Below are 18,653 nucleotides of genomic sequence, written 5' to 3'. Positions count from 1 at the left end.
ATGTGTCGGTAGAACTTCGCGACAAGGGTGTTGGTAGAACTTCGCGACAAGGGTGTTGGTAGAACTTCGCAACAAGGGTGTTGGTAGAACTTCGCAACAAGGGTGTCGGTAGAACTTCATGGCAAGTGTGTTGGTAGAACTTCGCGACAAGTGTGTTGGTAGAACTTCACGACAAATGTGTCGGTAGAACTTCGCGACAAGGGTGTTGGTAGAACTTCGCGACAAGGGTGTTGGTAGAACTTCGCGACAAGGGTGTTGGTAGAACTTCGCGACAAGTGTGTTGGTAGAACTTCACGACAAATGTGTCGGTAGAACTTCGCGACAAGGGTGTTGGTAGAACTTCGCGACAAGGGTGTTGGTAGAACTTCGCGACAAGTGTGTTGGTAGAACTTCACGACAAATGTGTCGGTAGAACTTCGCGACAAGGGTGTTCGTAGAACTTCGCGACAAGGGTGTTGGTAGAACTTCGCGACAAGGGTGTTGGTAGAACTTCGCGACAAGTGTGTTGGTAGAACTTCACGACAAATGTGTCGGTAGAACTTCGCGACAAGGGTGTTCGTAGAACTTCGCGACAAGGGTGTTGGTAGAACTTCGCGACAAGGGTGTTGGTAGAACGCGGCGTGAAGATGCAGCGGACAATTAACAGGGATTTATAGCAGGGTAATGTAAGACGTCAGGTGTTGTAGGATTACCGTACACACTACACACTCCACGCAACCTCTCTCTCATACACACCCTCTATCCCTTCTTGTGTGACTCGCTCCCCCCAAACTTTATACAGTAAATTAATCCATTCTCTTAATATACCTTACATAATCTACTATAGTTATGACTATTAATTCGATCGATAACGCAAATTGATTTTGTTGTACCCATTCACAAGACGACCACCCCACACCATATATTCTTTGTAAGACAAAGCGTACGAAGAAATTGAATTAATTATTTAATTATTATAAACTATTATTGTTTTATTATGTGAATAGTTACATTAAGCCCCTACATATTACATAACCTTAATCCTTTACCAAGAACCAATCGATGTAAAATTCGTGGTAAAAGAACCTGTCATTTTGTCACACAATTAAATTCATTAATCAATGAACTTTACAACAATTTTTAACAATAAATCAATTACATAATCACTAGAATATAGCCCTTTTTATCAGTTTTAATTCTATACTCTGCGTACAAAAGCATTCAGTTCTGATGTTGACATCCTATATACGAAACAATGTGCGAATTTTATTTTGGGCTGCATGTCTAGATTCCTTTGGTTGACAAAAGGACTGGATTGCTTAAATGTGCTAATTGATAATTTCCTGTTTTAGTGTTAAATTTAATGCAACCGGAATACTTAATCATTCTTTAACTATAGTAATTGATTATAATTTATTGATTTATTACATCGATAATAGTTTACTAAAAATATTGAATTTAAACGTTTATTTTTTATACATATTAATTTGGAAAATGACCATGAACCCACATAAGGCACGATGGTTCATTAAAAGAAGAAATAAAACATCCACTTTAAATCTATGAACAATAAAAACATCAACAGCTGTTCGTGTACCAACTCGTGTTCAAACACGTTCTGCGGCCGGGAAAATATTTTTCAACGTTAAGCAATTATTTACGTCATCACACACCCTTTAGCGAACATTTTGTGACACAAAAGTGTTTATTTTGATGGCCAGTAAGTTGTTTTGAAAACAAGCGGCGGGGATCGTCATATGGCGCGTGTTATTTGATTATTGCATATCTGGAGGACAATCGAGAACAGCTGATGCCTGAGTCAACAACACCCCTCACCCCGCTGAAACCGCTTTATATTAAATATTATATAATATTTAATATAAAGTTTAAATATTATATTTTTGAACTTGGGGCAATTTTCTGTAATATAATTTGCAAACTTGTATACAATCGCAGATAAGTTTAAGTTATGGTATTCTACGTCTAAATATTTATCCTCTCTCATAGTTGTACCCAAGCTAATGACAGCTGCGCCATCATAGGTGTTTATACTCTGTTGATTGTATGTGAAGTGTTCACAGTTAGAACACAATCACAGACCACCATTAGTCCTCCTGTTATGACGCTACTGATCTAGTTATGACGTCATCGTTCTCACACCATATAGCTAAAGCTGTGACGTTTTAAATATTATATTTAATTGATATAATTACCTATCGCTAATAGTTACGTGATATTTTTTGATAAAATGGTTCCATTTTAGTATCAGAATTCGAGAAAAATATAATTCTTACTTATAGTGCAATAATTAAATTTATATACAAAATGCAAAGTTAAAGGTCAAAATTCTAAAACTATTCATCCCTTGCAATTTTGGTGTATAAAACGTTTTAAGTTTTAATGTTTAAAAGTGTATGTACAAAAAACACAATCACCTATTGATGGTTGTATAGTTATTACTGTCCCGTTCTGGCATAAGTTTCCTAAAAACGTTACATTTTAATTTGAGCATAATATATACACCCCTTTATCTTTTTAATTAGCATACCAACCACATAAATTCGCATATACAATTTTTAGTAAATATGCCAATTTTCAGCCTCCATTAGTCCTCCTGTTATGACGCTACTGATCTAGTTATGACGTCATCGTTCTCACACCTTGTAGCTTAAGTCGTTGTAACGTTTTAAATATCATTGATTATATTCTTAAATTGAGGGGGATATAAGATATATTGGTTTAAAATAACCATGCTATTACTTATCGCTAATCTTTTCATAGCATTTCTTAATAACTCGTTCCCTTTCAGTATCAGAACTCGAGAGAAATATTGTAACAATAACTTGGTGCAATAATTTAATTTAATATGCAGAACACAGAGTTAGACAAAACGATTAAAACTGTTCATACCCCAGCAATCTTTGTGTCCAAAACGTCAGGATTTATATACAAGAAAAAATTTTAATAACTTTAAAATTTTAAAAAAATTGTGTGTCTGGTTATTACTTCCCCGTTCTGGCACAGGTTTCCTAAAAACTTGACAATATTTTTATTTGAGCATAATATATCCCTTTATCTTTTTAATTAGCATGCCAACCACATGAATTCGCGTATACAATTGTTAGTAAATACGCCAATTTTCAGCTGGTGTAGAAGTACAGTGTGAGCTCGGCCAGATGGTGGACTACTGTGGCCGCAGCTCACGCGCTAATTCTATTTGTTAGCGTTTACTCGCCCCAAGCTAATCCAGTTTACACGCCTGAGTCTCGCTCGCCACTTCTTTGTCACTGCCCTTCAATCCCTTCCTTCCACTTCAACACCCACCTTACCTGCTCTTAGATCAGAAAACCTTTACCCGCATTCCATGTAAAATAAATAATTTCAGATGTTAGCTAATAAGCATAAACAAATTTTAAACTAATGCTCTCGTATTTTATATTCTATTTTCTTCAAACTACATCTGACACTGTTGAACTAAAAAGGTTTAATCTTAAAACACGTCAAAGGCTATGGACACTACCAGGGCTTTATATGCATTTGTACTGGGCATTTTCGTATTAATTCAAAAAACTTTAACTTTTTTATTTTTAATCAAAACACCACAAACCATACATTATTTTTAAGAGTAAATAAAAAATGAATAGCTTTAAGAAAATATATGTTATAGGGTGGTAAGACTTTTTTTATTTAAAAAATGGTCTAAAAATAGTCATGTTATGACAGAGAACATATAAAATTTACCCCAATGTTTTCATTTATTTTTGATTTATAAATTAATAGATAACATATCGAATTAAATTTTTAAAACATTTACTATTTTTTATACAGTTTATATACCGTATATTATTATATATTATATCCATATAGTGGCCATTTCAGAATAAAATATTAAAACATGACATTTAATACAATGATAATAATAATATATCGTAATAATACTAAGCCTGTAATAAAAACATTAAAACGATCTTAAAAATCAAAAACATTAAAAGGATTATGAAATATTGATGCCCGATCTATACTCGGGCTTTGTTCACAACGACATTGGCAGCACCCCGACCTAAACAAATAGGGTTCAAATTAACATTGGGCTATGTCAAGCAAATTATAATGAAACAATCTTTTTCCATAAAATTACATAAATAAATCATTAAAATCAGTTTTGTCACATTAAGGATAACTTTTTTTACAGGCAGAACTTGTGTGGTGAACTATAGAAGAACTATCATCTATATGCAATGAAGCTAAGGAAGAGGACAATAAACGTTGCATAACAATATAAACTAATATTTATCCAATTTGATAATTAGGTACAATAGAGTGATTAGTTTTACTTCGACCTTATGCCCCTATAATTGGACCTCGATAAATCATTCATATAATAGTTTGGATAAAAGGCTAATACTCAAATTTTGCACATCGTTGACGTTTATTTTACTAAACTCAAATTAATCAAGTCCACTTTCTGTTGTGGCCGCGGAGAGCAACATGCTCCAGGGCATGCAATCACAGTGTATTGATTTTTGTATGATACAATATTAAAGGGCAGTAAAGGAGGAGGCTGCACATAACAAGCTAGCCTCTGTTAAGAATTAATACCGTAATCACGTGGCCATGGGGGGCGGTGGAGGGGGGAGTCACGTGGCTGTCACGTGGTCTATGTGATACTATTTACATTGCAGATTGGCTCAACTGACTCATGTAATAGATTGGTCCGCAAACATCGCTGTGTGTAGGGGCGACTAGGGGAGTCTAATCATCAAATGTCTCTATCTGTAATTACATCTTAGCTTAATGAAACTTAATAGTTGTAACTAAACTTCCCCTCTTAACCGGTTTGATTATCGGTGAATCTTAGAATTTGACTTACAAAATAAGAGTAAGAACGAACAGTGGCAGTACGCTTTCATGTGTGCAGAGTTATCAGTTACTCAAGATGTAATAAAATAATTAGTTTGTTCATCCCTAATCTGATCTTTCATTCAACCTTGTCCTATTTAAAATACTCATTCGTTACTTTTACTTATTGACTCTGTATAAACGAAAGTGAAGAATAATCCGAGAGAAACTATACATTACGCATATTATCTGGTAAATTAAACATTGGTTCCTATAGTTAGTTATTATTTATACCCGAAAAGTGTCAAATATCCTCAACTCATTGGGGTAATCAATTTATGCACAATTAATTGAAACTTTAGAAGTATTATGTCACTCCACCATTATTTGTCACTGGTGCACAAACCTATTTTGCAAAGATATGGTTTAAAACGAGGAAAGTTTCTTTACGTCATTGTAGCTCTTATTCACGCGCATAGATATTTAATAGTTTAAAGTAGTGAGCCAGCTGTTATTTAGTTGGATGGTACGTCTGAACTCAGTAATGTACTGTAATGGAATGTAGCTTACATGTTTCAGCTTTGACTTTTGTTTTATATAGTCTCAGCTCTATTTTTTATCAAAGCAACCCCGTTTATTATTATTGAAGTTTGAACTTTAACCTAGTCTTGATTGAAGTTCACATGCATGAAAAAAGGTTAGTGATTTTCAAAAGGTTATTGCACTAGGTGAGCATTGAATTTATATAACACAGAAACGTAATAAGAAATTTGATTAGGGATGAGTATTCAACATTCAGTCTGACCAATAGTATTGAGTATACACATACGTTTATACAGGTATGATAATAATAGGTGCGATTATAGACGGGAAAACTAATTTAAACACAACGTCTAATTCTAACGTCTAATTGTCTATTATTACCTACTCAAAATGTGTCATGTTTTTCTAAACTGAATCCATTAAAAGTGGCGGGTGATTGGGTGTGTACTACAGTAGTTTACACAACATGACGGTTGCTTGATGTCTGACCGTTCTAGGTTAGATGAGCTGTCAAAGGACCATTGCTTCTAATGCCATATTGACATCAGAACAATCGGATTACGACCCATTAACGCAAGCTAATGGTCATTGGTGCCCACATGATTGCACTGGAACACTGCAGTGGCTCTTGTCGCAAACACTTGCAACTTACTTCTACTGTTACTTACGAGACCGGTTGAGATCAAGGTGTATTGAATATAATAAAACTTGAGTATACAATTTAGAAAATTTTAATTGATGATGTATTTTATATTCACTCCGAAAGAAAGCATGTACTAAAGCTTTATTTAATGGATGAAAAAGCCTCTCCCATTTCAGTAAGGAAGGCTCAGAAAAACGTGGTACATCACCCTAAATTACAATAGTGCAACACCATAGTAACATTTAATTGTATAACTCCTGTCTTTACTATCACTTTGGGGAGCAAGTGGTTAAAGCGCGGGACTTCGGTTCCTGGGGTCCCGGGTTCAAATCCTGCCTAATCACCAATTAATTTTATGTAAGTGATAATGCGTAACCATTGGTCTAGCCTGAAGTAATGTGAAAAACAATACCAGGCTCTTGCCTAGTGTCACAGGAAAAAAATCACTTTGTTGAATAATTTATATGTGAACGCAAAACTTAGTCTTGATCATAATCTTTCGTTTCCCTTTCGAACAAAACTTTCATTTCAATCTCAACTGAAGTTTTGTTAAAGAATCTGATTTAGTCGCGACAGAAGTGTTTGTGTATACGCTGACAATGCTAAATACTGTACTACTAAGTATGAAGATGGACCTACCTGTTTGGTGACAGAGTCGATGAGGCGGACGAATATGTCCTGTTCCTGTCGAACTCCTGAAACAAACACTTGGATGTAATTGAGTGTCGAGTCTGCGAGACATTAATGCACAAGGTCCTGTGCAGGTCTCCAGGGGCCTTGCAAATCAGGCCGTGACAAAAGCCCTTTGTCGACCGCACTGGAATTATTAAACGAACAAGAAGTAGGATCAAAAAGGCTCATTAAAGTTACAGTTAGAGCACAATTAACGGTGTGACCGCAAACAAAGCAGATCCTGTGGCTAACGGTGGGGAGAGCCCTGTGAAGACATCCGAGCAAACAGCGCCAGCCGAAGGAGCAAACATGGCTTTGTACACCTCGAATTGTTAATGCGGTTTAAAGTTAACCGGGTAATGGCGAGCACTTTGTGGACCTGCTTTGTCGACGAGATTGTTTGAGGGACATTGTTGAGAGGGTTGAAAGGTTACTCGGATATCCGGCGTGATTATCAAGTACTTCCAACAAAACCTGGGAGTTAAATAAAATCATAAAGTTGTTTATTATTATTTTTACCATCACTATTATTCTAGGAATTATGATTTTATTCCCGGCAATGGTTACCAAATATAACACGAGTTATTGGAAAGATATGCATAAATTACCATTCTACTATTCAAACAAAATATTCTCCAAAAAATCCAATCAAGTTGTTTAAATTGGCGTCGCGCTCCGATTATTCGGTTTTATGACGTGTTAAGATTTTGGAATATGGGTTTTACCTATATCAATATGTACAAAAGAAAAAACTACGTTCTTGCGATACGTTCATTGGTATCTGAGATCTTGTGCAAACAACCACATATGCAAGTATGTAGAAGTTTGTAATGTACTCTGTTTGATTGAGATTGGCGTAGTTATTTCGTCAGTAATTTGCTTTTAAATCAAATCAGATACTTGACTGCCTCAGGACATCACGTGTCCATATAATTGACATTATCAAACGTTGCACCACTAATTATTACAATGTTATTCAGGACGGAGGGTCTTCTAACGACGCTGAACTGCTACAGATGAGTCAACTTCGGCCATTTCCCTTGTTACAAAGTCCTAAAACTTGGCAAGATGTACATTTTTGCCCGGAAATGAGCTCAAGAATGACATTAATTTGTAAGAAGTACAGATGAGATACCGAGTCTTCTTCCTACTCTTAGATAACTTTAGATACTTAATATATTGTTAAAATACATATAGAGGATCTATATACATAATAGAACGCATGTGTTATTACATTATCTTATGATTTTATCATTTTTCTAAGTTTAAACCAAATTAATGCGATGTTTAGTTAGGCTAACCTAGAGAATAATCCAAGTCTTTGGATGTTTAAGATCATAATCATTAGGTAAGAATTTTGTAGTTTTCTGATTATACTTTACTGCTTTTTAAGTAAGCATTCAATGGTGTTGGATGAAAAATCATTTTTAATGTAATCATTTGTAATGATTACTGTAGTTGATTTGTGATTGCTATTAACATTAATGAAAAATCCTATCCTCATATAACAGTATTTATGTGTGGTTATCAGTGTTATGTGGTATTATTTATACGATTAGGAGGTGAAAATAAACTATATCGAACCGCTTGGAGTCATGCAAACTAAAATCTACGTGTGTGTATATACTTGAAGAAAATAAATTGAAATACATATTTATAAGTAAGAGAGATTTGATAAAAGGAAATACCGAGATGAGTTGTCAAATAAGGCATATTTAGGTTGGTGTATGAATGGCTTAAGTACAATTTGTGTATAATTTATCAAATTTACTTACAAGCAGTTTACTAGACACAACGGCTGGAGAGGACGGGGTCTGGACACAGAGCAATTAGTATTTGGCCATAAGCCTCTCAGATTTATACCCAGATTATCATCTTAAATATATTATTGATAATCCCTACCTGAGGGGAAGGGGAGGGGGTGTCTTGAGCTGGTCGATAGGTAATTAATCGAGACCACGTGGCTATAGGCTACCGCGCACTTAGTCTATTAGTAGCGATCATGTGATGTATGACGTGTACTGTGTGGGTGCATGTAACGTTACCACACCTACATGGGCACTACACTACACTAATGATTGCTATGTGTAACTACGGTATACCTCGCATACTGGGCACTACTGGGCAGTAGGCACTGGGAACTGGGCACAACGGACAAATGTTATCGAGTATTATGTTAACATTAACATTCACCCATCGAAAATATGAGGTTTTGGTAAGTTACTTGCACCCTGTCAAATTCAATGAACTGTTGAACATTACTCCCTGTTTTCTGCGGAAACAGTTGGCCATGATGATAAGCATTGTTAAATTGAGTTGTTCGATGACAATATAAAAAATGTAAGTGAGAAAATGTGTGTAATTTTTTGAACAATCTAACAATAAACCGGTACGGTAGTGAATTTAAAAAATATTTTCTGGTAACACTATCAACTATTTATAATTTTAACTTGGATTTAAATTCCTTTGTATATAAAATTGTTGAATTGTTTTCCATACTTTTATTAAATGTTAAAAGTACGAGTATAAAATGAGTTGTACAGGGATTTTTAACCTCGACTCAAATAACAAGTACAGAGAGTGGATACATTGTTTAAGGACAAAACCAGCTCATAATTTAGTATCCCTGTTTTGTTTTTATTCCATTGCCCATCAGTTTATCTAGGCATGGTTGAATGTTTACCTGCACGGTCTTATGGTATAAGGAATTGATAGTGAATGAGACTAAACGTGAAATTTCCATGTGCTAAAAAAGTAAGCATTGTAGCCATACGTTTTATGTTTTCTATAGATTGGTTTCCTTAAAATTGGAACAAGTCTTCGGTAAGGTTATAATATAAACTATAATCATACTTGGAAACCTAATTACAAACCTTCTTTAGCATAGCACCAATAATGTAATTCGAATGCATTTTTCTACAAAACATATACTCTTTAAGCTTGTGAAAATACAATGTTGAGAAGACTAAATCTTGAAGACAAGAATACAACAATGCATATTAGGTGGTTGGCAATGAAATAAAAGACACAGGGATATTATAAGCTAATTTTGTCCTTAAACAGTGTCTCTTGGTAGTTATCGTTGGGCTGCGTTTAAAAACATCCTGCATATACTTTTTTCACCATTGTAAGTATTACTGAAGGGAAAGTATATTTACTCACCACTAGCATACAGTAGTTGCAGCCTGTACTGGATACCATTGTTCGTTTTTTGAGACTCAGCTTCCTGAAAGAAAATATTGCAATTACTAGATATTCTCTAATAGTCTAATAATACTGTACTTTCATAGCTGCAAAGACAATCTTTGTAAACGTGTGCACTGTTTTATTAGCTTAGGACACACATACCTGTATTTTATTGCCAAATATTTGCGACATTGTTGCTCGATGTATGAATGCGATATTTGAAAAGCATTGCCACCCTAAATCATTCCAATCAACAATCGACTGCAAAAACCGCCTATGTTTAAATTAACAGTCGATTTCCATCAGACAACGGCTTCGTTTACTTGCTGACATTTTAACTGGCTTACACATAAATATTACTTTTTAACTTCTGGAATCAAGTTTTAAAACACGAATCCACTTGTCAGTACTAAACTATAAAGGGAAGACTTTTATTGAAAAAAGTGAAAATTCTGATCTGCTATTGACACTTTGAGTGTATAATACTCTTGAAAACTGTATCAACGGTCTATAACATTATACAAGTACATCAATAGGGGGACAATCGGCAAAGCATGAAATGAACTTTTACCTACGACAGTTTTTTTTAAGTAGCCGATTCAATTCAGTCCTTAGAATTTAAAAGATTCACTTAACAGTTTCGTTTACTTACTTAACAGATCACCGCGTTGTTTTACTTAACAACACGGGTAACGGACCAATGAGGTTCTAGGATTGAGAGAGAAGAAGTAAAATTGCAATGCTTTGAATGTCAACTAATAAGCTGTTTAGATCAATTTAATTGTTGATTGGTGCAATTAGTGTTTGGTACAATGATTCGTTGCATCAATGTCAGTGGCAATGAGAGGTTATAAACGAAAACAAAACCTCTCTTAGAAGTTTTGAGTAGTTATTTTTAGTAATTAAAACACTATCGTGGGTCGTGTACGCAACTCGCGAAATAGTCTTAACTTTCTACTCTTATCGTTAACACTTATCTTCACACGATCGTTGCGTAAACTACTACATATTTAGTTACCGTTCCTCTACTAGACGAGAGCAGATCATAAGCTTTAAAATTACACATCAACAGTAAAAATTGACGAAGTATGATGGGCAAATAAGAGGTGTTACAGAGAAGCCTCTTATTGTACTGTACTAAAAGAATATAGATATTTAAGTTACTTCAGTGTCTATGTAGCTATTCTATATGCACAGTGACAGCCTTACTTATACAGTAACTACACGCTGTACATCACATCAGAGCCCATGTTATGTGTTGTGGTCAGAGATGTGACGCGTCGTTCACAGTAGAGGATAATCTAATTCCACGTGTCTAGTTATCCATGATTAGGTGTTGAATGATTTATTGGCGTTTACGTTGTCTGACGTCGCGGTTGACGCGTTTCACGTCGTTATGTTGTGGTGTAACACGGAATTGACAGACCGATTGTCCAACCCCTAATCATATACATTGGTGAAGTTTATATACGGTAGTAATAGTTTTAAACTTACTGAATTACACCATTTGTAGGCGTACTTGCATGTCCTCACTGCAGTGTGTGATAATAATGTACGGAAAGTTAATAAAAGACTCGTCTAATAACACTTAAAACATATATTTACGCTTATACTGTTAACTCATAAGACGGTAAATATACATACAAGATGGTAAGTGGTGATCGATTTCGATTTAACACTCCAATCATCATCAGACCCAATAGGCGAATGACGCGAATGATGATTGGAGTGTCTAATCGAAATCGATCACCTCTTACCATCTTGTATGTATATTTACTGTCTTGTGAGTTAACAGTATAAGCGTAAGTATATGTTTTAAGTGTTATTAGTCGTATCTTTTATTTACTTTCGGTAAATTTAATAACACGTACAATGCTGATCAAAAAGTTATTTATAATAATGTAGAAACGTGTAACATGCCTTAAACTTAACACCAATCTTAAGATAAATAGTTGAAGAATTATTCATAAAACTATCTATCAAAGTGTGTCATGATTTAATTGTTTGAGAGAGTATATCTACTCAAATAATTGACAGTTTAGAATATCAACAAAAATTTGCTGATGATTTTATTTTTAGTATACCTACATTGATATCATTAATATTATACAGGGTTAGTAAAAAGTGTGGAGACCCCCCTTTATTTTTTTAAAGGGCCATACTAGAAAAACTGAACTTGGCACACCTTTATGGCATGCTATGTAGTACTTTTTGGGCATAACCGTCACTTGGTGTACATCCCCAAAATGGGGGATTTTTGGGGAAACTCACAAATTTCAAATACAAAGACCCATCGAGTGACACCTCATTTTGAAGATCCTGGTAAAAGAAAACTAACAACGCAAACTAGAGGTTTCTATCTCAATCCAGTAAAAAATGGAAGCTGATTGAAATCCTTAGAAATCAGAAATAACTCGCAATTTTATATTCAATTGGCTGCCATATTTTACTGTGTTAAGATAGAGACCAATAGTTTGCGTTGTTAGTTTTCTTTTATTATGACCTTCAAAATGAGGGGTCACTCGATGGGGCTCATCGATTAAAATGTTTGAGTTTCCCCCAAAATCCCCGTTTTTGGGTTTGGGAACTTATGATAATTTCAATTAGCTGCCATTTTGTTCTGAACTGAGATAGAGACCTCTAGTTTGTGTTGTTGGTTTTCTTTTACCAGGACCTTCAAAATGGGTGGTCACTCGATGGGTCTTTGTATTTGAAATATTTTAGTTTCCCCCAAAATCCCCCATTTCGGGGATGAACACCAAGTGGCGGTTATGCCCAAAAAGTACTTCATAACATGCCATAATGGTGTGCCGAGTTTAGTTTTTCTAGTATGGGCCGTTAAAAAAAAAACAGGGGGTCTCCACACTTTTTACTAACCCTGTATGTTTCACATCGTGCGAGATCATTGATGTCCGATTCGAAACGCAGTTCGCACTAAAAACATATAAACATCACAACGTTATAGCGGTAATAGCCTAGCGAGGTACATTTGGGGCGCCTTGTGAAGACTTCGCCAGTGATATATGCAGGACTGTAGCATTAGCATACACATAACAAGGAGTCATGTAGATGGATGGACTGCTTTTTCTTACTACAGTCCAACATAACACTTTCTTCAGTATACGCTCTATTTGTCCATTGACTTAATAATGCTTGTTGAGTTATCGAGATCATAATTTACATTTGATTATAAATGACTTCATTAGCTTGTATAAACACGTAGTACAATATAAGTAGCACGCAATAGTAATAATTTAGACGAATCATTCAAGAAGCATTATAATATTATTTATTCTATTCATAGACCCTAATAGTACGCGTCTGGGAGCAGGTTAGTTTTGTGGTAGAGCGAGAGTCTTCGGTTTAAGGTATCGGGTTTAATTCCAGCAAAACACAAATGGAATTTTCTAAATTATAATAAATCAGCCCCTATGCCTAGCCTGAAGAAATCTTTAAAACTTTCACCGGCTAGAGCCTAGCACCTAGGACAAATGTACGTGTATGAGACTATTCAATTATTTTCCACACTCTAATATCTGCCTATGTAGAACATTACATTCACTGAGCTACAAAGTATTTCCGGTGTCAGAGTGCAAGTTTGTTGTTCCGTTCATCGATCTACCTGTGTCTAATTATCTGCTCCCTTATCAGATGGATTAATGTCTGATAATTGTGAGTGCCACGCAAGGACTACACGCCACCTCACGCTACAGGTCGGTGGTCATCCTCACTACACAATATCACACTATTCATATTGTGTATTGTGTAGTGAGGGAAAAAGATATACTATGCTCGAAATAACGCGTTACCCTGCTATCCGACATATCTTATCATTCGAGGGGTGAATCAGTGGCTTAGACATGAGCACCACGGACTTCGCAACCAAGGCAGCGATGTCGTAGGTTCGGATCCTGGAGTCTACTACTGTACTAATTTGTATCAGTACAGTTCACCCTTATACGTCACCCTTATACATTGCTGCATACGTTCCATGCACAGGTTTCTGTGGTCCATGTGAACGGGCAAAATCAATGTAAAGGATATCACCGGACGCACAACACTTCACTTATCCGCCATATCGCCACGATAGTATGCCTTGAACCATACTTTATTTTGCTTTTCGTCATATTGCCACGAAAATATGCCGGGGACAATGCTTTGTTTTCCCGACACATTTCCACGACAGTGTGCCTTGGAAAATGTTTTTTTTTCGAAAAACCGCCACTTAAGTGTGCCGCGGACGAAAATCCTTTATCCGACATATTGCCATGAAAGTGTGAAGGGTAAAACCCTCCTTTTTTAAACATATCGTCACGTATGCCGGGGACAATGCTTTGTTTTCCCGACATATCGTCACGAAAGTGTGCCGGGGACAAAGCTCTGTTTTTCGTAATATCGCCACTAAAGTGTACCGCGGACGAAAATCGTTTATCCGACATATCACCACGACAGTGTGCCGGGGACGGTGCTTTGTTTCAGTCTAATTACCCTCCTCTATCGACTTGTGGCGACCATATCTCAGCCGCATCGGATAATTCATCAGCGTAATAAATGAAATTAGCCGGCGGCGATACGACCGCGGGCGTGTGTGTGTGTGTGTGCGTGTGCGTGCTGGCGCAACGTCACGGATATTTAAATTACGCCGTCCCTCTCCTCGTGCAGCTGATTTTAAAGCGTGACATCAGTTTCATTAAAAGTCCAATTAGCTAACAGCGGACGGAATCTGTCCGATCTCCGCCAAACAAACTCGTCTTTCCGCTGTTCCTATGCTGTTTTGATTGTCATTCTAGTTGTTGTTGGTAAATGTTAAAATGGTAAAGATTTTATTGTGATGCGTTGTCATAAAATTCAGGTTTTTTTATATCTGAGAATTTTGAAATTATAAAACTCAACAAGTATCACTGTACCTGGTCCTTCTCTATGAAGCCAATGAACGCTGTCCTCTCGATCTCGATGGGCTGCCCCGCCCTGTCGTAGAGAGCGATCACAAAGTGGAAAAAGTTGGATTTTCGGAGGTTGCTGGGCGGCTGCTTCTCGAAGTGGGCTCGACCAACCCCCGTACTGCAACACACAGACATTTATATAGCAAAGGGCTTCTACCTTTACCACAACAAGGTTGCCAATTGCTGGGCTTAACAAAGAAACCCCCAAAACCCAAACAAGGGGTTAACCTCCTATCTTCATAGCCAGGATAGATCCAACCTTCAATACCTAACGAATAACCCTTTTCCTCCATAACAAACCCCCCTATTAACCTAAATCCATTATTGAAAAAGACATATTCCTGTCTTACAGACTTGACGCTGACTTTATTTATAGTGATAATGATGTTTGTATTAATATATAAAGTGACTTTTCATACCAATATTTAATTTGCTATAAACTATTTCAGGGAAATCCATTGAGTGTGATACTTAAGATTTAGTGACCCTAAATAGAGTGTGCAAATGTTGATTTAATACTACGTTTAACTATACAAATATCCTTAAAACCAATTGTAAACACATTATGCCAGTTTACAAGTCTAAACCTGCGTCTAACAAGATCTGAATCAAGTTTTTTGTTACATTAACCTAGAGTAGAATGTTGTACATGTATTTATAAAAGTTGTTATAACACAGTAGAATGTAGAATGTAAGATGTACGCTGCAGCTACAGCACCACATACAAGCACCCCGTGTAGCACCTCTCTTGTACAACTTGGTTACTCTCAACTTGCACGACCCGGTAACTTGCGTGTATCGGTTTTTATGGTTTTGAATAATATAATAAATCCGAAAACATTTACTTATTACTAAAGGTCTTTGCTATAATGTTATCTAAATAAAGCTATTTGGAAGGTCTAAAATGTTCATACAAAGTTAAAGTACGTTAAAGTCTCGTGGAGGACAGATACGGAAAGAACAATGGTTAATACCTTGTATATTTCGTAGTTTAGACTCTAAATACTTAAAGACTTAGGACATCCATCGCAAATATAGGTTTGATAATAAGTAGTGTGAACCGTTGGTGAGTATTCATTCAAATAAATTTATATTCAAATCAGTCTATATTTTACGAAGTTTTGTAATAACAGCACATCTTTACGTTATGTGTGAACCCTTGCTCCTTAATGTACATAAAGTACAGTATGTTTAAATATTTCTTTGAAAAATTAGTTTTTAAGTTCGATTAAACAAAACTGAAATAAATGATCAAACTAGATACTATAACATACATACAGTGTACTTTTACTTGTACAGTATACAGTAAACTATTTAATCCTTAACTAGTAAATAAATTGCCACATATAAAAATTGTTTTATACTTGTTTGACAGCTCACACTCTTAGTAGTAATATGAATTGAAGCATGAAATTCAAATTAAGGATTTATTCATATTAATAACGCTATATCCACTTACTCCCTACATAACCCTTCTTGTAGTGTACACACAGGAAGACTTAGAGCGAAGAACCTCCTTAAGGAGGTCTAAGGAAATTGTTGCCGCTTGAAACTTCCTTCCTTAGCGTTTAATCCTGCTTACCCCTTACCTATTCTGCTTAGGAGAGAAATACTCATGTGCCACACTTTCTATTTCCAAATACTTATGATTTCTATATTAAGTATAGTTATCTTTTTCAGTAGTTTAAATATTATTTCTGTAGTGAACGAAAAGTTGAGGATTTACTCGTATCCTCTTGCTAAAGTAGTGTTCTACATCGGACCGAACCATCTCCAGCATGCTAAATCATTGTCAGTTCAGTCTCGACACTGACATTGAGTGTGGTCATGTGAGGCAGCTAGTATAGACAATACTCGAACAAATAAATGAATCTGTTGATAAAAAAAATACGAAACAATAAAATGATGAGCTGAGAAAATTCAACACGGTGATTATCTTTAATTTACTTTTGGAAATTTTATTTAAAAATGTATAAAACTTATCGTTAACTTGCCTGTTTAAAAAAAATTAATTCAGTTGTAGTGAAAATGTACATACGTATTTATAAAATATGATAACACTTGGTAGTTCAGTTTTAATCAAGCTTAATTTAAATTTTGATATTTTAAATTCATCAACAAAAACAAAACTTAATGCGCATTTTTATTTGTTTGTCATCACAAATGCTAATTTTTGAGTAGTTATTTTGAACGAGGCATGTTTGCATAAATGTTTATAATTAATGCAAACATTTATTTTTTTATTCATGCTTATAATGGTCCTTAGAAAAACTTGCTCAACATATTTCTATTATATAGTGGCTAAAGTCTCACTAACGTAATTAGTTAACCTGTAAATTCAAAGGAAAATCATCGTAAATTTAAGAATAAAAAAAAATATTCCTCCAAAAATGTAGAGAAATGTTATAGATGAGCAGCGTTTTGTATAATAAACTCCGTGACATACGAATTTATAGTACAAAGCTATAGTTGTACTTAGATCTGAGCAGTCTAATCAAAGAGTAATGTGACCGTTACATCAAATAAATCACATTGTATTCGATTATTTAATAAGCAATTTTTTTAGTGACTACTTTAGTCTTTGCTCTGCTAGAAGTTTGTCTGTAGAGTTAGACTGCGGAGTCATATAACAGGATTATATCAGAGGAAAGTGAGTTTTCCAATGCGAGACATAATTCAATCAAGGTTCATCTCGGCGTGGAAAATATTGTTATTACGGTGGGTGGCCGAGGGTGGGGGAGGAAGGTAAGTGGTACGGCACGTCGCGCGGACAATCTTCGGATAAGCCACTTCCTCTTCCGCCGCGCCGGTTAAACGCCTCTCATTACCCGCCACTTTACCTTAATCTCCCGCGATATGTGACACCCGCAACAATGTGCAGGTAACTCATGTTTACTCCATCAATCACTTCTTAAGCATGCATTTTTGGCAATGATGTAACAAAAAATAAATTACTTTAAAATATTTGTATTACTTTTTTAAGTCTATCAATATTCAGAGCTGAAATATTTTAGCCGTTTTTTTTTTAAATGCTTAAATATATATATTTACAAAAATAAATTAGTAACTCCTAATAAAAGAATCTGTTAACGAGTATTTATTTTTCTAGTTGTAATACTAGTTTATCCGTTATGTACTTGGAGACTGAAGAGATTTACCTTAAGGAAAAACACACAAACATTGATGTGAAATGCGTGGATAGGTAATTTTTAACTGTTTAATCAGCCACCTTTAGTTTTCCCTACCGCTCTATTGTACCGATCTATTGTTGTTTTGTTTGATTCTTGTAATGATCACTGTTCCTTTACTTTGTTATTTAGACTGCCGCACCTTGGTTATGTTTTTTTCTCTCTCAAGTAGTTTATTCTTTTTACCTATTACCTGTTGTAGGTTCTTTTCTTTTTCTCTTGTTAATTTTGTATTTTTTTATTGCTCATGTTCCCGAGTTTTGCTCAATTATTCTAATTTTTATTTCATCTCTGTCTTGCTTGCTAATGTATTGAATTCTATAATGTATTGTCTGTAAAATGGTGTTTGCCGTTGAGAAAAAATAAATAAATAAACAACTGATTTACTTGAAACTGAAATAATTAAGCTCAACGTGTCAGTTTGTCCTTTTAATGTTTTTCAACATTCCTTACACATTTCGCAGCTAAGGTTATCTTTAAGATTTGCAATGTAAACACGAGAAATGTGGAGTTTCTCACGACCGACCGCAGCGTTTCCTTCCGTTCATCAGCGGGAGTTCTCAGCAGGACGTCCATGGTGGTGCTGATGGACGTGAGAAGGTGGTAAAACTGTCATCGAGCCCAGACAGTAGTCAGTATTCGGCAATGTCAGCTGTCACG

General features: G+C 35.5%; 1 protein-coding gene across 1 annotated transcript in view; it reads right to left on the bottom strand.

The window, feature by feature from the left end:
- Positions 1-18,653, bottom strand: part of LOC128983050 (transcription factor collier) — a 104,257-nt gene that overhangs the window by 74,171 nt on the left and 11,433 nt on the right. Inside the window, exons 2-4 of the mRNA XM_054402182.1 lie at positions 14,770-14,923; positions 9,839-9,902; positions 6,644-6,699 (exon numbers count right to left, since the gene is read on the bottom strand). Coding sequence (XP_054258157.1) covers positions 6,644-6,699; positions 9,839-9,902; positions 14,770-14,923 — 274 coding nt within the window. The remainder of the gene's footprint in view (positions 1-6,643; positions 6,700-9,838; positions 9,903-14,769; positions 14,924-18,653) is intronic.

This window comes from Macrosteles quadrilineatus, unplaced genomic scaffold, assembly GCF_028750875.1.
Source record: "Macrosteles quadrilineatus isolate MER2022 unplaced genomic scaffold, UCM_ALF_1.0 Scaffold_1__1_contigs__length_201487025, whole genome shotgun sequence".
Taxonomy (NCBI): Eukaryota; Metazoa; Arthropoda; class Insecta; order Hemiptera; family Cicadellidae; genus Macrosteles; species Macrosteles quadrilineatus.
The sequence above is the reverse complement of the archived record's forward strand: the minus strand, read 5'-3'. Positions and strand labels throughout refer to the sequence as shown.